Source organism: Falco biarmicus, chromosome 2 (genome assembly GCF_023638135.1).
Source record: "Falco biarmicus isolate bFalBia1 chromosome 2, bFalBia1.pri, whole genome shotgun sequence".
In the NCBI taxonomy this organism is placed as follows: domain Eukaryota; kingdom Metazoa; phylum Chordata; class Aves; order Falconiformes; family Falconidae; genus Falco; species Falco biarmicus.
Window position 1 is genome coordinate 92,052,656 of NC_079289.1, and position 23,021 is coordinate 92,075,676.

Genomic DNA, 23,021 nt, shown 5'->3' on the forward strand with positions numbered 1-23,021 from the left:
CCCTCATATCCATTGCCAGCTAAGGACTTTTTTAAAAGATCGTGGTGTGAGATCTTGACAAGTGCAAATCCAGAGACTACATCAATTGACTTTCCATTATCTGCTTGCTTATTGACTCCTTTAAAAAAAAGATCAATAATACATTTGCAAAATGTGACTTTTCTCTACAAAAGCTATGATTGGCTCTCTCCCAATACGTTGTATTTATCTTTGGGTTCATTACCTCTGTTCTGTACAAGTGCTTTTAGCCGTTTGGCCAGTACAAACATAAGCTGTCCTGTCCATACCTTGCTGGCTAAACTGTTGGCATCACATTAACCACCTTTTTAAGCCTCTGAACTTGAGGCAGTTTTAAGCGCAAACTTGCACAGTACCATCGGTAGGTTAGACGTTCCATTTTTTCAATTCCTTAAAACTCCTAAGTGCTATATGTCCTGCCATCTCTTTACTGCTTGTTTTATCTCTGTTTCCTGACCTCTCCCACTGGTACTTCATGTCAGGGCGCTTGTTTCAAATCCCTGTGAGGAGAAGTTCTGATATGGGAACTGATGGGATGAGTTTCCTTGAGTGAGTATGAACACAAAAACCCCATTTAATCTTGTTGCTGTAGTGTTATCTTCCACATTTGTTCATTCTGAAATTTGACCATTTGTTGGGTCCATATAACTTCTGCACTGCTTTTGATATGCTTTAAAAAGGCTTTTAAAGTTTGATATCTTTTGGATGTTTTTCTATTAACTCTTTTTCCAGGCCAAACATATTATGCTTTTCTGTTTAATCACCATAGATTGTAATTTTTATTTTACTCAATTGAATAATATAAAGCTGTTACTATGCCTAAGAATATTCTTGTATTGCACTGTAGCTAGTCGTATCTGAGGCTTATGATTGAAGTAGATGGCAGATGACTGAATATTGTCAGAGCAGTTTCCGTTTGCCTTTTCTATATAAATTCATTTTACTGTTTAGTCATTACATGTAAATGGTAGTTACTCAGGCAACCCACCTTTTTATTTATAATAGAAGTACAACCTTTTCCATAAAAGAGAGAAAACAAAAGAACAACTGGTGACAAGCCATGTGGGAAATAAGTAGTTTCACCTGCAAAGATTGATTTCAGTATAAAATAGTATCTACCATTTGGATGTGAACAGCGTCTGGAGAGGGATCAGTTTCTGTATATCCTTGATCCCCACAGTCTTATGAAGCTGGATCTTTGATGGATAAAGGTGATACAAGAACTCACGAAGGAGGAACTGCTGTCTGCGCTGTACAGGAGAGAATTTGGGTAACCAAAGGAAGATATTGTAGTAATCTCCATAAAAACAGTGGTACACTGTAGCTTTTATCCTTGGTGGCTTGCCTTCCATCCGTCCTTCCTTCCGTCCTTGTCCTCTGTCTCTCACCCCTTCCACATTGTGTGTCCCCTCATTGCTCTTCTCCCAATTCAGTGCATTTGTTGTCGGTGAGAGCAATCTTCTTTCATTACGCTAATCAGCCTATGATGTTAAAGGTCTCCTTCAAAAGCCGTCTGCAACAATAAGAGTAACAGGCTCAAGCAGAGATTAAAAAGTATCTCATTTTTCTGTTTTATGATTTCTTAGTTTAGTTCTATTTAATTTTCAGCGTGCTCTCAATGCTTACTTTGTGCAGATTTTTCCAAGCTAGATACTGGAGATGCACTTCTCTGTTACTGAGAATGAAATTATGTCAAAATAGCTGTGCTGTATTTTCAGCTGAACTGTACACAAATGTGCAACATCAATATAAACATAAGTACTACTCATATGTTTGCAGGTGAAACAAAAGAAGTATTGAAACTTTAGATGGAGCTACAGTTAGATCTGTGAAAAGACTCCGCGTTGCTTAAAGTAGCCAAAAAAAAAAATCAGATAAGCATGGTTATTCTTAAGTTTCATCAAAGAAAAAACCAAATGTTGGTAAATGGTACAATTTCTTACTGCTGAAGGTTTCATTTTTCTCTCAGTACAGCCAGCGTCTTTTCATGAGCAGGTCACAGTAGTTAAATCAGGCACGTACAGTAAGCAGATTTATGCTGTCTTCAGAATTGTACATGAAAAACTCCTCGAGTGCTTCAGGCTAAAATCTGGTTTGCCACATTCTCTCACATGTTAAGCTTTTTTTATTTGGTATTAATGTTTCTTGGCATCTTGCAGCAAGGCCTGGATGGTGCTGCTACAGGGCAGTAATCACTTAAGAAAAAATAAAGGTTTTGCCTTTCCCAGAGCTGTGACCTTACTGTAAGTCTGGTTTCCTCACCATCTTACCATGTTTATTTATAAGGTAGTTGTAATTTTCTTTTGAATTAGAAGTACTGCAACACATGTATTTTTAACTGTTACATGGAGAAATTTTTTTTTATTTGCTCTTTTTCAGGTCTTGTGTATACTAATACCAACAGTAGTTGTGTTGCCCAACTAGTGGATGGGATTGAGTGGATTTTTTTGAAATACGTGGTTAGTACTTATAAGCTATGTTAAGAATATGGGTTCTGTCATTCAGATATCAAGATGAAACAAATTGTGGCATTGCACTACCCATGCTCTTTGTTTCTTTTTTTTCTTCCCCTGAAGCTTGTTGCATTTTGTTGTTTCATTTTGGCCCCTCCTTTCATCCTGCTGATGCTATTTGGGGAAAAATGATGGCAAAACCTGGTCAGAATCAGTAATGGTGGGGCGAAGAATCGGCGTGTTAAAACTCTTACCTGATGTGTAGAGCTAGGCTTTGCCAGGCTTATTGACAGATTCATCATTAGCACACCTAAATCATCTTAAGTTAACTCAAGTTTGTGCTGCTTTGATAGTTTATTGGGTAATTACTTGCTCTCTTCCTTCTCAGCTTATCAACAAAATACAGTTAATTTAGTTAATTTGCAAAAGGAATGCTTTGTTGAAGGGTGAGACTTAGAAGCTGGCTTTTCACACTTCTTGAGATTAACTGGAGAGATCTTCCAAGGAGTCTTTCTTTTGTTTTGCTTGTACCCTGCACTCCCTCACACCCCCTGCTCCAGCTGAGCTATTAAAAGTAGATTTTTTGGAAGTAATGCACGCTAGTTTGGTTAGCAGTGGGTTTTGATGGAGCATAACTAGTATTTTCACAGGTCTGTTCCATAAGTGCTGTCTTGCCTAGCTCTTGAAACAAAATGTGGGAGGCTGGGGTGGGGTGACGGACCAAAGGTGGTGCTACAGCGCTGCCTGGGGAAGTCACTAGCAAAGCAATGCTTTCCTTTCCTCTGGTTTGGTCTTATGTTGCTTGGAGCCCTCCATTTCACCTTTCAGGGCTGTGAAAGGAAGGCTAGGGTTTTTCACAGAAGGTAGCAAGAGACTTCTTTTCCTTTCCTTTCCTTTTTTCTTTCCTCCTTTTTCCCTTCTGTTGTACTGGTAGCAGAAACTAAAACCTAGAAAGAAGAAAATTGTAAGCCGTAACGTCCATGTCTTGCCAAGGTTGATATTGAAGCTTCCAAATGCAATGTTGCTTTTTAGATGGCAAAACGATGACTTACAACTGATTTTGTATCATAGCAACATATCAATTAGGATCTTGCAGCTACCTCTTAATCGGAAGTAATCCAAACACAGATAGAAAGAGGTGGCATGTATTACAGATATTTACGCTTTTGTATGGCTTTCTTGTTCAATTGAGACATAAGGGCATAAATTTTTATAATCCTTGGCAGTAAGCTGTTTTGAAAAATTGCTAATCTTTTCCACCTCCTTTGCCAGTTGTCAAAACTATCATGATAATAACTTACTGTATTAAGGAAAGTGAATTTTACAGTTAAAATCCCAGGCTAAAAGTCAGGAGGTAAGTTTCCATTACTTCTGCTGTGGAATACTCACATGGATTTAGGGTAGGTTGCTAAATCTCTTAGCCTCTTTTTTTTATCTGTAGGTGAGAGAACAGCCAGGTTTTTTTATTCTCAGAAGAACATTTGGCTTGTGTCTCAGTGGGAGCATAGGAACAATACTGACATACAATTAGAATTGTTTCTGTCTTGAAAGCAATGCTGGTTTAAACACTGGATTACTGTTTTTACTGTCCTAATTGGCACCTTCACCTAAGGTAGCAATGCTGTGTTCACAAAATGTATGGCAAAATCGGTCTCTACCTTGCTGCATGTAATTTCACTAAAAAGTAAAAGCGTTTTAAAGTCTTGTCTTGTAATTGCTGCTCTGTAACACTACCTGAATGTAGATTTCTAATGTTTAAATATTAAAAATCTGAACCTCTTTTCCCTCACTTTCTGTAAAAATATGGAGCTAAACCGTCACTGTGGATTATCTGAGGGTATTTTACTAATTAGAATTGCATGAGAATTCAGGCTTTTGAGCTGTCATCTTGTCCCATCCCCTTCCCAAGCGCTGGAGGTTTCAGTGGCTTCAGATTTCACAGTTGTCTTAAATATCTGACTTATTCTGGCAAGAGATATCAGGGATAACATTCTGGGGTCAAATTTTGCAGTTCTGCATGTGTCTGGGCAGTTTTTCTGCTTCTACAAGCAGAATTTGGCTGTCTAAGCTTTCATGTCCTTCTCATGCAAATGAGCTTGTTTGACTCCAGTGGATCTGCTAGTTCGAACCAGGACTGAGTTGTGGCAAAGCATCTTTAGGCTGTGAGTTCCAATGTACTGGATTTGGGGTTTCTCTTACATGTGTTGGATACAAAGTTTGTGGGTATTGGAATTCTCACGGAACAGTTTGGGGGGAAAATGAGAATGTTCTGAATAAGCAATAATTGAAAGTATGAAAGCCGTTTGTGTGTTGCATAGAGGTAGTCACCTATAGCCCTCATTAATGTGACAGTATAACTAGAGCTCTGAACTTTGAAAATGGTGTTTAACTGCATTAAACATTAGCAATGCCGTTGCTAACATTACTATGTTAAAGTGTGTTTGTGTAGTGTAATCTGTGCTCTTCAGTTATTAAGGATGCCAGTACAGTTTTTGGGTGTAAACAAGAGTGCCATGCAATGCATCCTGTTCCTGAAGCTGGAGCAGTGGATATTTGTGTGGAAGAGCAACATGACACAAATGCTTGATTTTGTTTGTGCAAATGAGAAGGCCTTTGTGATGCAAAGCAGCATCCTGAAAAGGCAAATGTGCTTTTTTGGTTGTAAATATCCCAGCTAAATACTGCAGTAATTGCAAGCAGAGCTTGGCATTTTTTCTCTCTATTCTCTTCATCGTTATATTTTAACAAGTTCTCATGAGACTATTAAAATGTCTTAGTTTTTGGAACATGTGGCCTAGTGGGGATAACTCTGTCTACAGATGCAGTGGGTTGGCAGCTCCATTTTGCATGTCTTTTCATTTCCCTCCAGATCCTGTGACCCAGTGTAACCTTTGGTCTCCTTCTGAAGGCCCGGGTGAAGGAAGTATGAGCAGGTGACTGATGATCACTGTCAATACAGCCTGCAGACAATATGGGAATTACTTTAGCAGTCTCCCACTCCCTTGCGCTCCCCCCATCCTCTCTTAAATCAACAAATGCAAATAGCAGTCTCCTCATTTGCTGCTATCTCCAGGAGCCTGCCCAGGCAGCATGGGCTTTGTTGCAGTCCTGCCTATTGAAAAGAGCAGCTTCAGCCCTAGGCAGAAGGAAAAATACCAAATGGGACCTGACCCTCCCCTTAATGGTTAATGCTGCTAATATTTGGTCCTCTGGCGTATACAGGTAGGAAGATGGTGACATAAGTGTACTTGGTGTGTGTGGTTCAAGAGGGCAGCCTGTGATTGGAGCTGTTTGCATTGTTGCTCTTTGTCCAGTAAATGTCCTTCTGTAAGGGAGTAGGGATTGCCCAGTATCCCAACACTCATACCTGTGCTCCTAGAACCTGTTGACATTGCAATTAGCTGTGTATTTAACCTTAGCTGTGTCTTTACTGTGTGAGAGTAGAAATGCATTTGCTAGATTTCAGCGTAGGCAGAGGCACAAAGAATTTGTGAAAGAACATTTCTTTATGAGGTCATGATTGTTTCGTTAAATATATAGTTAGTTGTGTGGCAAAATAAATAAAAAAATAGCTGCATTTTACATTGGTGTAAGCATAATACAGGATGCAGTATGTAGAGCTGTATTGTACAGCATACAGTTGATAGTGTTTTGCTTTCCAGATGTACAGCTTAATGCAAGATGTCATTCAGCAATTCAGAGACATAAAAGTAATGCTATGCCAGCATTTGGTTAAAGTTCTGTTCATTTTATTTTAAGTTGTCATTGCACATGAAAATAAGTTTCAGCATACATAAATAAAAGGGAAGTGATCACTTTGCACATCCAGAAGGTGGTCCTTTTCAAATACCAAGGGATATCATGTCTGTATTTGATGTATTAGGATTGCAAGCAGCCATAATGAAGAGACTTGTTCTGAACTGCCATTTAGGAGTATTAGATTAGTAACTGAATCAGACAAATAGCAATGTATGTAAATGTTTCTGCAGCTTTAAAAATGTGTGTCAGTAGTACTTGTATTTTATAAGAAGTCAGTTTGCAGTGTGTATTTCATCTTACTGTGACATTTTCTATTGCAAATACTTAATAACAGTTAATTCCTGAATAAAAATTCAGAGCTAAAGTAACAGTTGTAAAGCTAGGTGCTGGACTGTTAAGGTAAATATCACTCATAGAGCTAGACATTAAAACTGTTACTCTACCTTTAAGTATGTTCGTCTCTCAAGATCTCATTTCAAATGTATCTTTGTGTTTTATTTCATGTTTTATATGCTTACCAGTAAGCCTCAACATCGTAGTATTTTAGGAGAAGAAATATTCCAAATTCACAAAGATCCAGGAAATTAAATAGTAGCAGCCCCTTACACTCCACTTTAAGTCTGTAGTAGCACTTTGATTCAGACACCGATGACTGGCATAGTCAAAGCCCATTTGAACCCTAACTTTTAATGCTTCTAAGCTGTGTCACATTTAGTTCGTAGTATCTAAGGTTAGGGTGAATCACAAGAGTTTCATCAGTGAGATGTAAAAGGCTGTGGTAGGGGCAGTGCTATACTAGAAAGCCATCTAATTTTAGTGTAAAGCCTTCAAATTATTTCATATATGTTGCATGTGCCTTTCCCACACCGCTCACAAGGGTGGTTTGAAGTCACAAAATCTCCCATTTTCATCTTCTGCTTACCTTTTCCACAATTTATGCATCTGTCTACCTGCCAGCAATCACACCAACAAAACAGAATATTTATTGGAGTTTTGGACTTAGTAATTGCTTTTTGTTGGATACAGATGCTACTGTAGCATGGTGTGGTCCATCTTTTCATTGAAGGATGCAGGACATTGAAGATACATCCTTATCTTTAGGTTCTGTTTGGCATCCTTCTGGTGTTCTAAACTGTCCATTGCAAAACAGGTTGTTAAAATAAAATTATCATTATTACTTCAGGGAAGAGTGAATTGGTTGGAAAACATTGCTGACTAGAAAGTTCTGTTCAATGAAATCTGGTAACATCTTGCAGCTTCACACCACGTTATAAAACAGTCAGATCATATACATACTGGATCAATTTTGTTTTGGGATGGGATATTCAACAGAGAAGCACTTCAGTGTTAAGAATGCATAAAAAAAATACTTTGTGTTTGACTTTTGGAAGTCCTTCTTCCAAATAAAATGTTATATCTGGATGGCTCCAGGTAGAAAAATCTAGGTATAGTTATATGTGAACTTAACTTTCTAAACTGGCATCTCGGACAAATGCTCATCAATGATACTTTGCCTATCATTGGTTTCTCCTTTTCAGTGGGGGGATTTTCTTTGCTACTTAAAATTGGTTTGTAGCTCCCTAGATGTAGTTGACATGTCTTGTAATTGTGAAAACTGCTCTTAGAGGAGAACAGATGTATTATGGGCTGTATAATTTGTGAAGTATTTTGAAGGCCTTCTTGATGAATGGCACTTTAGAAATATCTTATTGTAATTAAATTATGGGAAGCATTTATAAGGTGAGTGGATTCTTTTTTTAATTTTCATTTGAATGTTTTTCTCTTAGGAAAGCCCCTCTTAAAAATCGATTATGAAGAGTTCTCTTTGGCTTTAATGAAGTTACATAGTTTCATGCCAACCACTTAAGTTCAAAATATCCAGTATATTTATTTTACCATGTAAATTGTGCACTACTTTTTTTTTTTTTTTTAAGCCTTTGTTAGAAAAGTTGCTTTCCATCGTTCATTTTGAGGTTTTCCCCCCCTTCCCTTTTGTTTTTGTTTTTCTTCAGTTTCCATTACAAAGAGCAGTGCAAAAATCCAATCTTCCCCTTCCAAAGTGACCCGGCGTTCAATGCAGTCTCCACAGAAATCTGCTCCAGTACCAGCGCAACGGGGCAGGAAACCAGGTCGGGGCAAACCCCCTGGACAGTCTGCAGTTCCCAAGAAGGGCAGGTCTCCTAAAAACATTCCCCTGACAAAAAGCACCTCTCATACTGAAAATCTTAAAACAAGGAAAAAAAGTTTAAAACCTGGAAAAAAGGTTAGTTCTTATCTACTACTTTATTTTATGTTGCAAAATTTCGTAGTGAGATTTTTTTTTAAATTATTATTTAATTTTCTGTCTTCAGCCTTCAGGGCTTTACTGTTTTCAGCAACTGATTACAAGAAAAAGTCTAGAATAAATATTCTGGAATATTTCAGTATAAACTTCTGTGGATTATTTTATTCCAGAACAAGATTACTGATTTATTTATGGGTGAGTTGTTGATGTTGAAGAATACTATTCTGGGACAGCTATTTCCAGTGAAATTGCATAAGCCAGGGAAGCCTTTAGGCTTTTTAGTCTGGGTTATTTTGTTACTGAACCATATGTATAGTTTGCGGTTTTGGTGTTGTTTTTTTTTTCTTTTTTTTTTTCTGTTTCATGTTTAGAAACAAAGGCTTAGGAACAGTGAGGGCTTTGTTGCAGAGTTTAGGCATTTTAAGCATACGTCTGGATTTGCCGAACGAAATCTGTTAGATACACCCTAATCCTTGAGGTACTGGCATGATGCAGGAAGCTTCTTTCCAGGCAATACATTTCTGCAGGTGTGGGCCTAATTCTGTCCTGGTCTGAAAGCCATGATGCCTTTCTGCTTTTTCTCCCTGCCAAGCTGAGTCAGACCTGGAGTATTGGCAGCTGCCTCTAGCTTCAGCTCCTCTGGAGCTGTTAGATCAGGTATGAATTGGCACTGCTGTAAACCCCCCTCTTCCCACTCCCTCATGATGCCACCACTGGTGGGTAAACAATCCCAGAGCAAGCTAGTTCGAGGAGCTGAACTGCCAGACAGCTAACCCAGCATCCATCCCTCTTACTTCTTTCTGTGTCTGCTCCACCCCAAAAAAGCACAAGTGCTGTGGCTGCTGCAGAGAAGGATAGGATCACAGCAGGGCAGATTTAAGGCAATTTGAATTGCTGTGGAAGTAAAATCTATTTTCTGAGGCTGGCTCACCCACTGCAGGCTGTCAGGAGTAGCAATCCTGCAGTGTCTTTCCCCAGACAAGTTGTCTGTCCCTGTGCTCCTCATCCTTTGCATTAGCACCAATGGGAGAGTAGGAGGCACTGTTTTCTCTGGGGTTTGTTGGGTTTTTTTTTCCTTCACCCTCAAGTTTCAAAAAGTTGAAGTTTGGGGGGGTTTCTCCTCCAGTCTGGATCACTGGGCTATGGGATCTATTGCTAGTGGTATGAGGGAAGGGGTGAAGTCATGGCACAGGGGGACTTCTCCCTTCAGTGATAGTGCTGATCAGTGTAAAGTGCTAGGGAAATAACATTGTTGGAGTATACCCAGAAGGCTCTAGCACAAAACTGGAAGCAGGCACTTTGTTGAAATGTTGACCACAAAGTAAGAAATTATTCTGGGAACCAGAAATTGAAAGGCAAGCACTGTCTCCTCTGCTGCCTGCCCCTTCCAGTTGGGCATCCAGACTGGTAGGCTACTGATACAAGTGGTCTCCAGCTTTATTTCTTGCTTGGTGTATAGAAGTGCACAGAGACACAGATTAAGGGGATAAAGGTGCTCCCATCCAGACACAGCTTGTGGATGGGGTATTCTCTGTAAGTCTTTGGGGGTCTTTAAAGGAGAGCACCGAACACAGGACTTTCATATCTTCAGGATGTACTCAGGTATGGCAGGATGCACACTTTCATGTAAGAGTTTTGTCCTCCGTGTTTGATGAAAAAGAAATTGAGAGGCTTTGCATATCCTTTGAAAGAATAGTTAGAGGTATGTCACCCTTAGAGGAGGCTTCTGGGCTTTAAACACTGGGTGTCTGAAAGTGTCTGCTTGGAGCACTGCATTTGGCACCTGATCTGTGTGAGGTGCTTGTGGGGATTTGATTTGGTAATGGGGGTTACTGCTGACACTCCATGTCTTGAGGCAGTGAATCTGAAGTACCTCTACTCACTCCTGATTTCTCCTGTGGGACCAGGCAACTCAAAGTTAGGTTTTGCAGAATCTATGTTTGATAAATCTAACTTGGGAGTTTTACTACATCAAGTTTTGCATTAAAAACTCAAAAAAAACAAGCTCCTTTTGAGAATCCACGGGAGGTTGTTATTGCTTTGGTACATGGTTAAATTGCTAAGATCTTATTGCAAGGTCTTCATTGGACTGTTACACCTGTTACCATGAGGGTAAAAAGAAGAAATGGGGCTTTGTGGGAGTTCTGCACACACAGGGTATATCTGACATGGAGTGCCATAGAGCCTATATACCTCACAATACATATGCAAATATAATGCAAGTGGTATGCGCCTAGAGATTTGAAAGTGCCTTTTTTTTTTTCCTCTCTCTTTTCCAATACTGATCCAGAAAAACCCTTCAGATTTCAGGCTAAGTAATTGTGCTTCAAGTGTGAGCTGGCTTTGTGGTAGTTCAAAACCTGTGTATTTAGGGAGATTGGTCAATGCCTGATACTCTGTAGAGCTGTTTGACTTTCCTTGCCCTTTTATGTTTGTTACGTTGCATTGTTTATCATTGTGCAGGTATTAACTTCTGTTATACAGTGGGAATGTTGAGCCGTTGTCATTTTTCTCCTTTATTTTTCTAGTTTTCTAAGTTTTCTAAGCTTCTCTGTAAGCATGAGATGCATGTTGGGTTTTGTTTTCTGTTTGTCTCCCCCAGTTTGCACTGTATGTTTTACTGTGTCATAATGGAGAAGAAATCTCTTTGTATCTCTTTCATTATTTTTAAAGTATACTTTGCATAACAATGCAAATACATCCTTCCAGAATTTCTTGAAGAGGTGCCTTGTCTAAGTGTGGATCATAGCCCTAAATTCGACCCCACAAGAAGAGAATTTTAAGCATCAGGGTAAAGCCTGTGAAGTTGGCCATGTGGTGCCAGACTGTGAGCATTGCTTTATGTGGGCAAACAGAGCTGGCATGCCCTCCCAGCTGGCAGGGGCCAGCCAGGACACCCTGACCAAGCAAATGTGCTGAGTCCTGCTGGGAACATGGGCTGCCTTGTGAAACAACATGGCTTTGGGATCGCAATTTGCTGCTCTTCAGTTTGGGGTTGCAAAATGAGAACCTCAGCTGAGCATAACACGATGTATCTCTAAAATAGGTGCTCCTTCTTGCTTCTGAAGGAGAAGGTAGAAGATGGCTGGGTAGCCTCACCACACTGATGTGTGAGTGTGGGTGTGGAGGGTGCCTTACAGTTTAGTGTTTGTCTTTTTGTTTTTGTATTTCCATTTCTCCCATTTCCTCTTTCCCTTCAACTTGACCACCCATATTTTTGTAGTGCAGTGACAGGCAACTGTGCCCACCCCAAAAAAAAAAAAAAAAGTCCCTGCTTTAGAGGGGCCTTCAGGAATGTCAGACTTCCGATCAAAAGCTGAGTCTTCCCAAGTGCATTTTTGCTCTCTGTATTAAGGATGGAGACCTTTCTGTCACCCAACGTTAAGATACATAGGCAATTCCTGACAAGTAATACATCACAGCTTGGTTCGGTGTCTGACCTGAGCCACCTCGTCTCATTCGCAGTAGCCTTGGCAGTCTGCTCCTTAGGTTCATGATGATTCCATGCAGTGCCATATTGTCAAGTAGTTTCTCCAGCCACGCCTATTTTCTCTGAACTGGAAAGGGGCACAGAAATTTTCTTAGAAGTGCCTTGTATTTCAGAAGAAAGTTAATTTATTCTTCATAGGTGTTGTCAAGAAGTTAAGCACTGCTTAACTGTTAAGAAGTTGTATGTTTTGTTTGCTTTCAACATGTTTTTTAATATATTATTTGGAAAATATGCTGCTTCTAAAAGTGTGAAGGATGAATACTGCTAAGTGGAAGAGGGCTTAGCTTCCCTTAGCAACTTGACTGAATTTTCACTTCACTATAGATCAATTTTTGCAGTATATCCTTACCATATGAGTAGCCAAGTCACTGCTGCCTTCAGCAGTGCCAAGACCTTGGGTAATCTCTTATATTCCTAAATTTTTTTGATAGGTAAGAAAATGAGAATGTAATCTGTTCTCATGCAAGAATAAATGGTGAAGGGAGAGGTGATGAACTTTTCTTCAATTCATTATTTCTTTTATTTCCATATATTTTCATAGCATGTCAAAGCACATTAGAAATGCCTTCCTTGTTCATGTCTCTTTTCTAAAACCCAGTCCAAACCAAATTGCAAGAAAACTCTCCCTTTCTCAGGCGGAAGGTAAAGCACACTGACCAATTTCTAAATCTGTGCTGAGAACTCTGGTTGTCTGTTGTATAATAAGCTGCAAGTAAGTCTGACCTGGGAAAGGAAAAGGTTTTGGCAAGCCATGTAACTGGATTGTAACTACTCGTTTATTTGATATTTTGTGTAAAGCACCAATTCCTGAAAGTGATTACTTGAGAATTTCAGCCTCTTTGAAACGAGCTGAGGGAATATCTGGGTACACTGTAAAGTTGACACCTAAATGTGACTCAAATTTTATATGGGAATAAATACACAGCCCAACTAATTGATTTGAGTTGTGATAAACCCAGATGATTGGGAAGGTATGGACAGGAAAATAATCTAAAACACCTCTTCTGTGCTTCCTAGGATTTAGAAACATTGTGAATTGATATATAAAGCTCATTCTTTTCCTACTCTTTAGATAGAGGTGGGTTCTTTTTTTAAGTCCTTTTTCTTCCACTGCTTTACTTAAGTAGCTGTAAATGCAAACTGACAGTTTCTGGTCTTCCTTTCCTGGACAATATCTTCTCTGCTGTGTGTATTAATTTTGTAATAAGAAACCCCACATATTCAGTAAGATGGTAACTGATAGCAAAAAAGGATTTGCAGACTCCCTAAACAACATTAAACATTTTGACTTCTCTTTTTTCTTTTTTTTTTTTTTTTTCCTCTAAACAGAAAAAAGTCTTACTGGAACAACTGACTCCTGCATCTCCTTCTCCTCATTCTTCTCCTGAGGGGGACAGTGGCACTACACAGATACTTAAAAGTGGAATTGGTTTGACTGGTGCAACTGCAGCAGTTATATCCACAGGTAAAAGGAAAAGAAAAAAAATAATTACATTTTTAGTGTGAAATGGCTTCCATTTCAAGCAAACTAGCAGTGTCATTTTATGGAAAATGTGCTGCAAACTTATTACTGTAAGTCATTATCCAGCTACCTTATTTTTTAAATATACTTGCAGGTGCTAGTGTTACTTTGCAGAACTAGTATTTTGATGCCTGCGTTATAGCAGGAAGTGCTGGAGCACAGGGGCTTTTGATAGATCTGCTAGACCTGGCAGTTGTTCCTGCCTGAAGAAGGAAATTGTACAGCTCTTTCATGTCTGTCCCACTCCTTAATGTATGAAATGGGAATAGATGTAGCTAAAACCCCATATGATAGTCTGATATCGTGCAGGCTGTACTATAATATAACAAAATGGAGATTTTATCTCTGTATAGCCTTACATTAAAAGAAACAACTCGGACTGTTTAAATGAAGTGAAGGCAATCAGAGGAAATACATTCCTCCTTCCTCTTATGTTTGCTTGGTTTTGATATATAATGAAATGTGTCTTGGAAGGGTTTGGCGAAAGAAAAGTAAGCTAGTACATGAACTAACTCATTGAAGAACTTGTAACCCTGTAGTGAAGCAAGTTGTTTGTTGTCAACTGAAATCTCAGAACTTTCTAAAAACTCCATAAATTATGATAATTTTGTTTGGGGTGTTTTTTACATTTAAAACCTGTATTAACAATAGAAGTTGTCAGGCTCTTCTCACACCCAACTTCAGTCATGGATGACAGGAAAATATGTATGTTTCCTAGGAAAATAAACCTGTAAAGAGGCAGTTGTCGCTGAGGCCAGGCTGAAGATGCCATGAAAACTGTTTTTGCTGATTTGTATCTTTATTTGTACAAGTAGGTTCTTTCAGCTTGCAGACATCAGAGAGTAAGCAGATATGCATGAAGACATAAGATCATTAAAAACCTTACAGAAATATTTCATTTTTAACGACAGAGTTTTAACTAAGCCCAAATAATACCATAGTTCAGAAATTATGGCAGTCTTTTGTATAACAGAATGCTTAGATTGTCTGCTTAATTACCACAGGGACACATTTTTTCATGAAGCTGTGATAATGTCTTGGGTGCATTCCTGGTCCTGTGACAGCCAAGGCCAAAAAGGAAAAAATCTTCACTTAGGGCTTTTTCCCATGCTTTTTCTGCCTCGCCATTCCTTTTGAAAGACAGTTTTGCATAGTCTCTATAAAAAGTAATTTCAAAAGTTCTATTTGATTGTTTTGTGCTAAGCTTTAAACCACCTTACAGTTTTTTTAGAGAAATATGTTAATTTTATTTAGCAGAGAAGGCCAAGTTGCAGTGTGGAAATCATACATGAGTGATTTGGGGCTTCTGAAAGTACAGACCTTCAGTAGCCATTACACATGCACAAGTTAGCGTTATATGTGTGCTTCAGAACTGAGCATCAGTGGTAGGTGTATACCATAGGGTTGACTTTGTTGCAGCTTCTCAAACAGGAGCAGAATTAGGGCAGTAACTTGGTAAGGCCAGCTTTTAAGAACCATGGCATCGTAGTTTAGAGTACCTGCCAGAAATTTCTCCTTTATTAGAACTAGTGTATGAACAGAGATTAGTCAAATTAAAAGGTAAGCACAGATTATGACAGCTTTGTTACATTAGTGAGATGTAGAAGGGCTTTAGAGACCAGAAAGAAGTGGGTTTAGGACTCAGGCATGAGAACAGAAGACAGAGCACTTTTTGCATGCTCTGAAAGTATATATGTGTGTTCAGCTTCTTGAGTTGATCAGTAAATCTTTTCCTCAAAATTTAAAAACTATGAAGACAGTTTGCAGTTCTAGCTTGGAAACATGTCTTTTTTTCCCTGGCAGTAAACATGGCTTCTTCTTTTTCAGTGTGTGTTTATGTCAACAAGCATGGAAATTCTGGGCCTCACCTGGATAAGAAGAAGGTTCAGCAGCTTCCAGATCACTTTGGACCAGGTCCTGTCAATGTGGTACTTCAGCAGGCTGTACAGGCTTGTGTGGATTGTGCCTATCAATCCAAAACAGTCTTTGGATTTCTGAGATCTGGCCATCATGGAGGGGAAATGATAACTGGTATGTGAAGATGATTTGTTTTTTCTGTTTCTTCACTTGGTTGCAAATTTGAGGTAGGGCAGAACTGAAGTAGCTGCAATGAGTTTGTATCACTTCTCTAACTATTTAAGCACAGTCAAGAACATATACTTGTGAACTCCTTTTCTAAGGGAGTATTGGCGGATGTGATTTGTCTCACTCGGAGTCCAGGATGATTTGAACAATTCTTTAAATTAGAATTTGGCAATAGCAGCATTAGATTACATATACGCAGTACAGTTAGATTCTTAAGTGGAGCTCATGTGCCTCGTTTAGTAGCTGTAGCCAAACATTTGTCAAGTAAACTTAGTACAAGTGAAATAATCAGCTTTAAGTCAAGTCATTCACATAATCCTATCCATACGTACTGCTTGTATTCTTGATGCCTTAACCAAGTGAGTGAAAAGTTTCCAACTAATCTGTTCAGCTTCCAGGCAAGTGATTCCACATGTTAAAGTAGCTGCTTCTTCCCTTCCCTTGTTTCCCAGAATTGTAGCAGTATCTTAGGTCAGTGTTCATCCACCAATGTCCCCTATTATGGAATGGGTTTATTTCTATTACATATTAATGGCAGGTTTATAGATAAATTATCTGTATCTTAAACTGAGTAACTGCTGCTTGACATTTCTCTTCCTCCTAGGCTGGGAAGTATCCATATAGCAGTTAGCACATCAATTCATAATTCTATCACTGGCGATAAAAAGACTTTCTGTTACTCTAATCTCCTTACTTTAACACCAGATGTGAAAGATGATTAGTGGAATACAGGTTCAATTAAATCCTCATAAAGATATTGCTAACAATATTTAAAGAGCAGCACCCCAACCTGCGTATAGCAGAACTACAGTAAGCCTTGCTTATGCATCCCCGTGAGTTTGTTCACAAAATGGATGCTACTTCTCTGCTGCGTAGTAAAGGTTTAATGGCATTGTGTATTTGTGGGTTTGGAACTCATTGCTTTATTTTTACAAGATATGTGAAAACTTATTACATTATTAATATCTTGCTGTACCTAATTCAGACAAGTCAATTTTCTAGAACAAAATGCAGAGATGTATATCACCAGTATTCTGTTTGTGATTGTTTATCATGGAGTAAATCGTAGGCCAGTGGCATATCTGTGACTGAGTAGTTGAAAATAATTATTTCACAGAGGAGAGAGAAATTTCAGAGCCCTTATGTATTGTGATTTGTTTACATTCAAAAATTCTGTACAAAAAGAAATTACTGTTCTGCACCTGGCTTCACCCCAAGGCCTGGATTCGGAGCAGCCAGCTCTGTAGCCCTGGGTTTGAGGGCCTTGGCAATGTGGATTGCTCCTGAAGCAGGGTCCTGGTCCAGGTGATAGTGAGCCACAAGATGCCAGTGAGTTTCCAGTGTTCTTGAGCTCTTGCCTTCTCATCAGTTTGTCAAACAGGTCGCTGAGAAGTGGGTGAGCAAACACTCCCTGTCATGTTATCAGAAATTTGTGAACTATTTTGAGAAGCACAAAAATGTGACTTAGGTTAATGTAGCACATTACAACCAGCTGTGCACATGAACAGTAAGGAAGAAGAGGAAAGCTACAGTAGAATAAAACGAGAAATTACAGAATGAAGTTGTGAGAGCGTTTTCCTGTAGAGTTTTTGTTTGAAACTGGCTTTGGAGTGTGGTTTGTTATTCAGGTGATGGTTGTTTGTTTTTAGACTGGCAGGAAAAAAAGGTTGCAGCAGAGAATGAGCAATCTAAATCTTTTGTGGACTGATACTTTCATGACAAGTATTATACCTGCTTTAGGAGGAAACTGTATGCTAATGAGGTTGTGGATAAAATAATCTTGCTTGAATACATGTGAATAAATAGTGGTTCTTTTGGTTCAGCTGCCAAAGAAAATAATTGTTTTGAATAGAATAGATTTTAGGATTTTTCCACCTTTTAGTACTCAAACAAAAGCACAAACCATTTTATTTTTGCTTGATGCATAATGGTTCAATTCAGGCAAATATAATTGAAAGGAAATTAAAGGCTTGATTAGCAAGCCAGTAATGGTGGTGGTGGTGTCAGCCCCTTTTTTCTCCTTGTAGTGCAGAGACTATGGTGTTCAGTGGGATGAAATAGACTCAGATAAATCTTCTCAAGCAGAGAATTAAAATCAGACTCTTGGGTGAGTTTCTTTACTGTCAGACAAATGCATTTCTCTGATAGTTTAGTTCTCAGCCTTTGTCCTGGCTTGAAGTTGGTATCTAAAACATGCTTATACAATGAACGGCAGGTGAAGAAATGAGAGTGACTCTTCACCCCAGGGACTGGGATTGCATGTGCAAGCTCCAGCCTCTGTTTATTTGTCATTAAAGGTTGAGGTTATTGCACCTCAGAAGTAATCCTTTTTATTTTTCCCCCTAGCATTTATCTGGGAAGTAAGAGGCTTATGTTGTCCCCAAGCAGAGCAGACAGTTGAGCCTATGGATCTGGGTCCTACACCCTTGGAGTTCGTATGGTTGTCCTCAGGTGTTCAGAGTACAAGGGAGCTGTGTTTGCACTGAATTTTTATTTGTGGATTTTTCCCATGGTATGTCTTGCTGGGGCAGTCACATTGCCTCAGCTGTTTCTTGCTTTATCCTCCTGACAGCTCTAGGATAATATTGTTCTTTTCAATGCTTCTTTTCAAAATGAGAAATTAAGGCATGGAGAATAAGTGATTTCCCCAAGGTCATATAAGAAGATCCATAAGGCTATTATAAAGCATTTTAAATGTTTGCTGTAGCTGACTACTACCTTGCAGTAAATTTGTCAGGAGATCGGGCCATGCTAGGTCTCACAGCCCATTTGCTCTCCAGAGCTGGTTGAGTTCCAAGCAAAAATTTGCCTTCAGAGACCCCTTCCCCTAACAGGAGGTAGAAGACCTTGTGTCTGAGCCACATGTGGGACTGTGAATCATTAGCATTTCATTTGAACGCTGAAGCCTGGAAAAACTGAATGGGCCATGGAAACACATTGGTCTGGGATTTGTCTCTGTAGTACTGACTCTTAAACCTTAAGCACTTGCACTGGATGTCATGAAGGAGATGAGAAAAGTTGTTGATGCCAGCTGGTTAGCTTGCGTTAACTCTAATCAGAAGCTTCCTTACATCAACAGTGTAAGTAACTGACACTTCTGATTTCCTAAGGAAGCCTAAAATATGCTAAACTTGGGTGTTTTCTTTGGTTTTGTGTATATTATTTATCTCTTTTGTAACACAATATGGAAATGTTCCTTAATTCAGATCTGTGAATAAAGGCTTTCTTGACACTTCTGGGTTTTGGTTTTTGTTTTTAAATGCATCTGCTACCAACAAAATGTGATCCTTTAAAGCTCTACTTATCATTTGGAAACATGTTAACAACAGAAAGCTGCATGACAGGCTGAAAATCAAGAAGACAAATTGATGCATAAACCTGGTGTTTATGTCACTTCTTTCTAGCCCTAGGATTACCTTACAAGTTTGTTCCTGCTTTGTTGTAATGTCTTTCTAATCAGAAGTAACTAAAAGTTTCAGCTAATGTAATGGTAATTATTTATCTGTTAGTATTGAGCAGTATTGAGTCTTTTCAAAATCTTACTAGTTTTCACAAAAAAGGAAAGTACCATCAACTGCAACACTCTGGGGGGCAAGGAGGGAGGTCAGCAAGTAAAAGACATAGGCACATGTCCAGGCTTTTTTGTGATCACTCAGTTTAAAAGACACCAGATCCATTTGTGGCTGTTGTGGTATCTCTGCCATCTAGCTCCTGTTGAAAAAAAAGGGAGCTTGACCACTGTAGTGCTGACAGCAGGATAGATTTCTCTAGTGATAAAATAGCAAATGGCAAAACAGGTTCTATAGTCAGAATTTCAATGGTGACGGATGCCAGCATATTACCAAAACTGTTCTCAGTTCAGTTAGAAACTGAGAAAAAAAAATCTTACAGTTGTTTCCTTCCTTTTTTTTTTTTTTAAAAAAAAATGTTGTAATTTTTTTCTGGCAAGTACTGTAAAGGGTCTTTTCTGTGTAATCTCCTGCAAATAGGTGGCAGAGAGCTTGCTGGTTTATAAGTGAACAACAGAAATTATGCATAAGGTTTTGGTGATGAGGGAATAGTTGCAAGTTTTGTTATGCTGGTGTGAATCCAAAATTATTTCATTAAAATAAGTGCCCATAGAGCAAATTTAAACTAGCATGTATCCAATGCAAGGTAAAATCAGTCCTTTGGATGTAAATTTGTTAAACTACCAGAATGATTGTTTAATCTTCTCATGTGTAGTTTAAATCAAATCTGGACGTCTTCTCCTTTTAAGTTAATGATGGTGTTTTACTACATGATGCTTAGGAGGTGTTTGACATCATCTTCTTATTCACAGCTTCCTTTGATGGGGAAAAGCATGCCATCAATCTTCCTTCTGTAAACAGTGCATCGTTTGTCCTGCGCTTCTTGGAGAAACTCTGCCACAGCCTGCAGTGTGATAATCTCTTCAGTAGCCAACCTTTCAGCCCTTACAGGGGATGTGCACATAGTCCTACAGAATATGATAGGAACAAACCAGGTACTGTTAAACAGCTGTTATTTTCAAGTGCTGACGTTTTTGAGAAGTGTGATGACTTTCTGAAATGTAACTTTTAAATCTGTCTTTCTGTGACATGAATTGATTGAAATGAATATGCTTAAGTTCTTAGTGAATTGGTTCCAGTGTGGTAGTGCTTTGACAGGATGGAATAGCTCATACCACATGTGCAGAAATCATTTTGTTCAGGAAACTCCTCCTTGTAGCCAAGCCAGGAAACGTATGTATTGTACCACTGTGATACCACCAAAAGGACAAGCTCAAAACTTCACATTTCTTTTGTTAAATTAATGTTTGGATCATAAAATAAACTTACAAAAAGATAGTTAATGCCTTATGAGAAGGGGCTTGCCCTGAGAGCCCTTCCTGCACCGGTAAAAGGTCCTTCCTTCCCGCTTTATTCACCTTACTCAGTGACGGCTCCAAAAATTTTGCATCCTGCTATGTACCATCCAGTCTTCTAGTAGAAAAGGTGGGGGTTGCGGGTGGCTGCTTGTGATGTTTTGTTTGAGGCCAATATGTTTGTCTGCTGCGGTGGGAGTGTAGAGCGAGGGAGAAATGAAATGACTTGCACAGGATCTTTAATCGGGTTGTTTGCAGGGCCTGGTATTGCAAGTCCCAGCCCAAGGGTTACCAGGAGCCATAACTGAGAAAACCTTGATGTTGGGGTAGATTCAGAAGATTCATACTGGGTGTGAACCTTCCTCACAGCTGTCTGATAGCTAAGTCTGTCTTCTGGGTGCTGCTTTCGAAAATAAAATAGTCCTCCTGCCCCTTTTCCAATGGAGAAATTATGTTTATAATTACGTCTGTCATATAAAAATCATTAGTTTTAACTCTTTTCAGAAAAGTAGACAGGATCAGGGTAATTTGGGTGATGACAGTATAAACTAAGCTGTACTTCTGTACTTCAGCTTTGAAAGTTTGTGTCAAAATGACTGAGTCTGTGTGACACAAGAAAATGAACTGTAACCTAGTGAATGGCTGATGTATGTCTTTGCTTTTGTCCCTGGACTTTCCCCATGAACAGCTTTATGCTAGAATAATAGGCGGTGACTTTCCTCTTCACAGCAAAAGAAGAAATACCTGAAAACAGGAGTGCTAAACGATACTCTCAGGACTCTCCACCATATACTGCTCCTCTTTCCCCTAAGCTTCCCAGAAATGATGCTCATCCATCTGAAGGTAATTACATTATGTCGGGATTATATATGAGGATTATTTATGGCTTCAGTATTTCCAGTCAAAAAGGACCGAGTACAACATATGTGTCTGGTTTGTCTCTAGCCTTTGACAGGTCAGGGTGAAAGTATGTTAATTATTGATCACTGGCACAGATTTTGCACTTAGGAAGGATCTACTGCAAGTTCCAGCAGTCCTTCTCCTAAACCTGCTAGCCTTTTTTGTGAAGAGGCTCAGGCAAATAGGTGACAGATGAAGCCTCCTGCTTCATATATGGCTATTTAGCGGAAAACCAACTGCCCTGAAATGGATTAGGAGACAAATTGGAAGCAACTCTTAATAACTGTAGGCTGGGGGCATTAAGTAAGGGTGTAGCTTCATGATACAGTGCGGCTGAGTTTATGGCTAGCTGCCAGTGGAAGCTGTGCTGCTCCTGCTTTCCTTGCCTCCTTGTTCCTGCAGTGGGTCCCTGGCTGGGTGGTGAGCTGAACCAGTGAGCAAAAGCACAGAAAACATTTTAGTGAAGTGCAGAGTCATTTGCAGTTTACTTCTCTGGACTGATGCACCATGGACTTGGATGAGCGCAGGGAAGAGCTGAATAAAATGCAGCTGTGGCCTGGGTAGCACTGTAGCCTCCCTGTGGCAGCTGACTGTTAGATTGATTTAGGTCACTGATGAATAGCACCTTTTCCTGCACTGCAGCTCAGCTGCAGTAACTGAGCATGTGTCTAGTCTTAGGCTGCCACAGATGTGAAGTAAAGCATCTAGGTTTAAACCTCAGTGAGAGAGACTTAGGAAAACATGTTGGTTTTTTTACCCTGCATTTGCTACTTAACTGGTTAAGCCACAGTAACTTCTTGATGTTGACTTGTTGATGTTGACTTGTCCTGTCTGATACATACTTTCTCTTGCTGCAAAACATTTGCACAGCATTTTCAAAGGCTTTTTTGAAATACGATGAGGATTAGTTATTTTTTCCTTCATATTAATTTTTTTTTCTTCTTTTTGGAGATCCTGGGGTCATTTTGTGTCTATTAGCATCATCGGGGCAGAATTATCTCTTCTATGCAGATTAAAAAGTCATAGGACTACAGTTAAGGCCAAAAGGGTATAAAGTTAAAAAGCTCACAACAATAGCTTGTTTTAAATGCTACATCTTATTATGTTATATATGTGCAGCACATTCATGTCTTTGTAATAACAGCTGCAGGAAATACAGTTCTGCATTGATTATTGATTTCTATGTCTTTCCAAAAGAAGTACTGGCTTCATTCCCCTGATATATTGTACACCTAAGTCAGATATTTCTGGTAGGAAACTTAATAAGTGTGGAGCACTTGATTATACTCAAATTGAGTAGTTTCAGTTGGAGCAAAACAAATGTTTGAGTAGATCTGCATTATCTTGTAAGAAATCTTCCTCAAAGTAAACGTGTGCACATACTGCTTTTTAATCCTTGTTTGCCAATGTAACCCTTTTACAGATGAAGTCAGTGTAGTCTTTGAAATACATCTTAAGATCAATAGTTCATTATAAAGTTACTTGGATTAAAAAAATAATAACAGTTTTTTCATAGTTTCAGAGCTTTGAATTTGTGCATTTCAGGAGGCAAAGTGTTCTGTAGAGTTATGTGTTTCACATTAGGGCAAGGTCCTCTGAAAATCTGGAGACAATTTTATAAGTCAGTCATGGGCTGGTTAGCAAGA

General features: G+C 39.1%; 1 protein-coding gene across 12 annotated transcripts in view; it reads left to right on the forward strand.

Annotated features, from left to right (window-relative positions):
- SCML2 (Scm polycomb group protein like 2) overlaps window positions 1–23,021 on the forward strand; it is a 71,754-nt gene that overhangs the window by 40,186 nt on the left and 8,547 nt on the right. For all 12 annotated transcript variants that reach the window (XM_056328666.1, XM_056328663.1, XM_056328664.1 and 9 more), the window contains 5 exons: window positions 8,243–8,493; window positions 13,334–13,469; window positions 15,354–15,557; window positions 19,933–20,115; window positions 21,205–21,318. In XM_056328666.1, coding sequence (XP_056184641.1) covers window positions 8,243–8,493; window positions 13,334–13,469; window positions 15,354–15,557; window positions 19,933–20,115; window positions 21,205–21,318 — 888 coding nt within the window. The remainder of the gene's footprint in view (window positions 1–8,242; window positions 8,494–13,333; window positions 13,470–15,353; window positions 15,558–19,932; window positions 20,116–21,204; window positions 21,319–23,021) is intronic.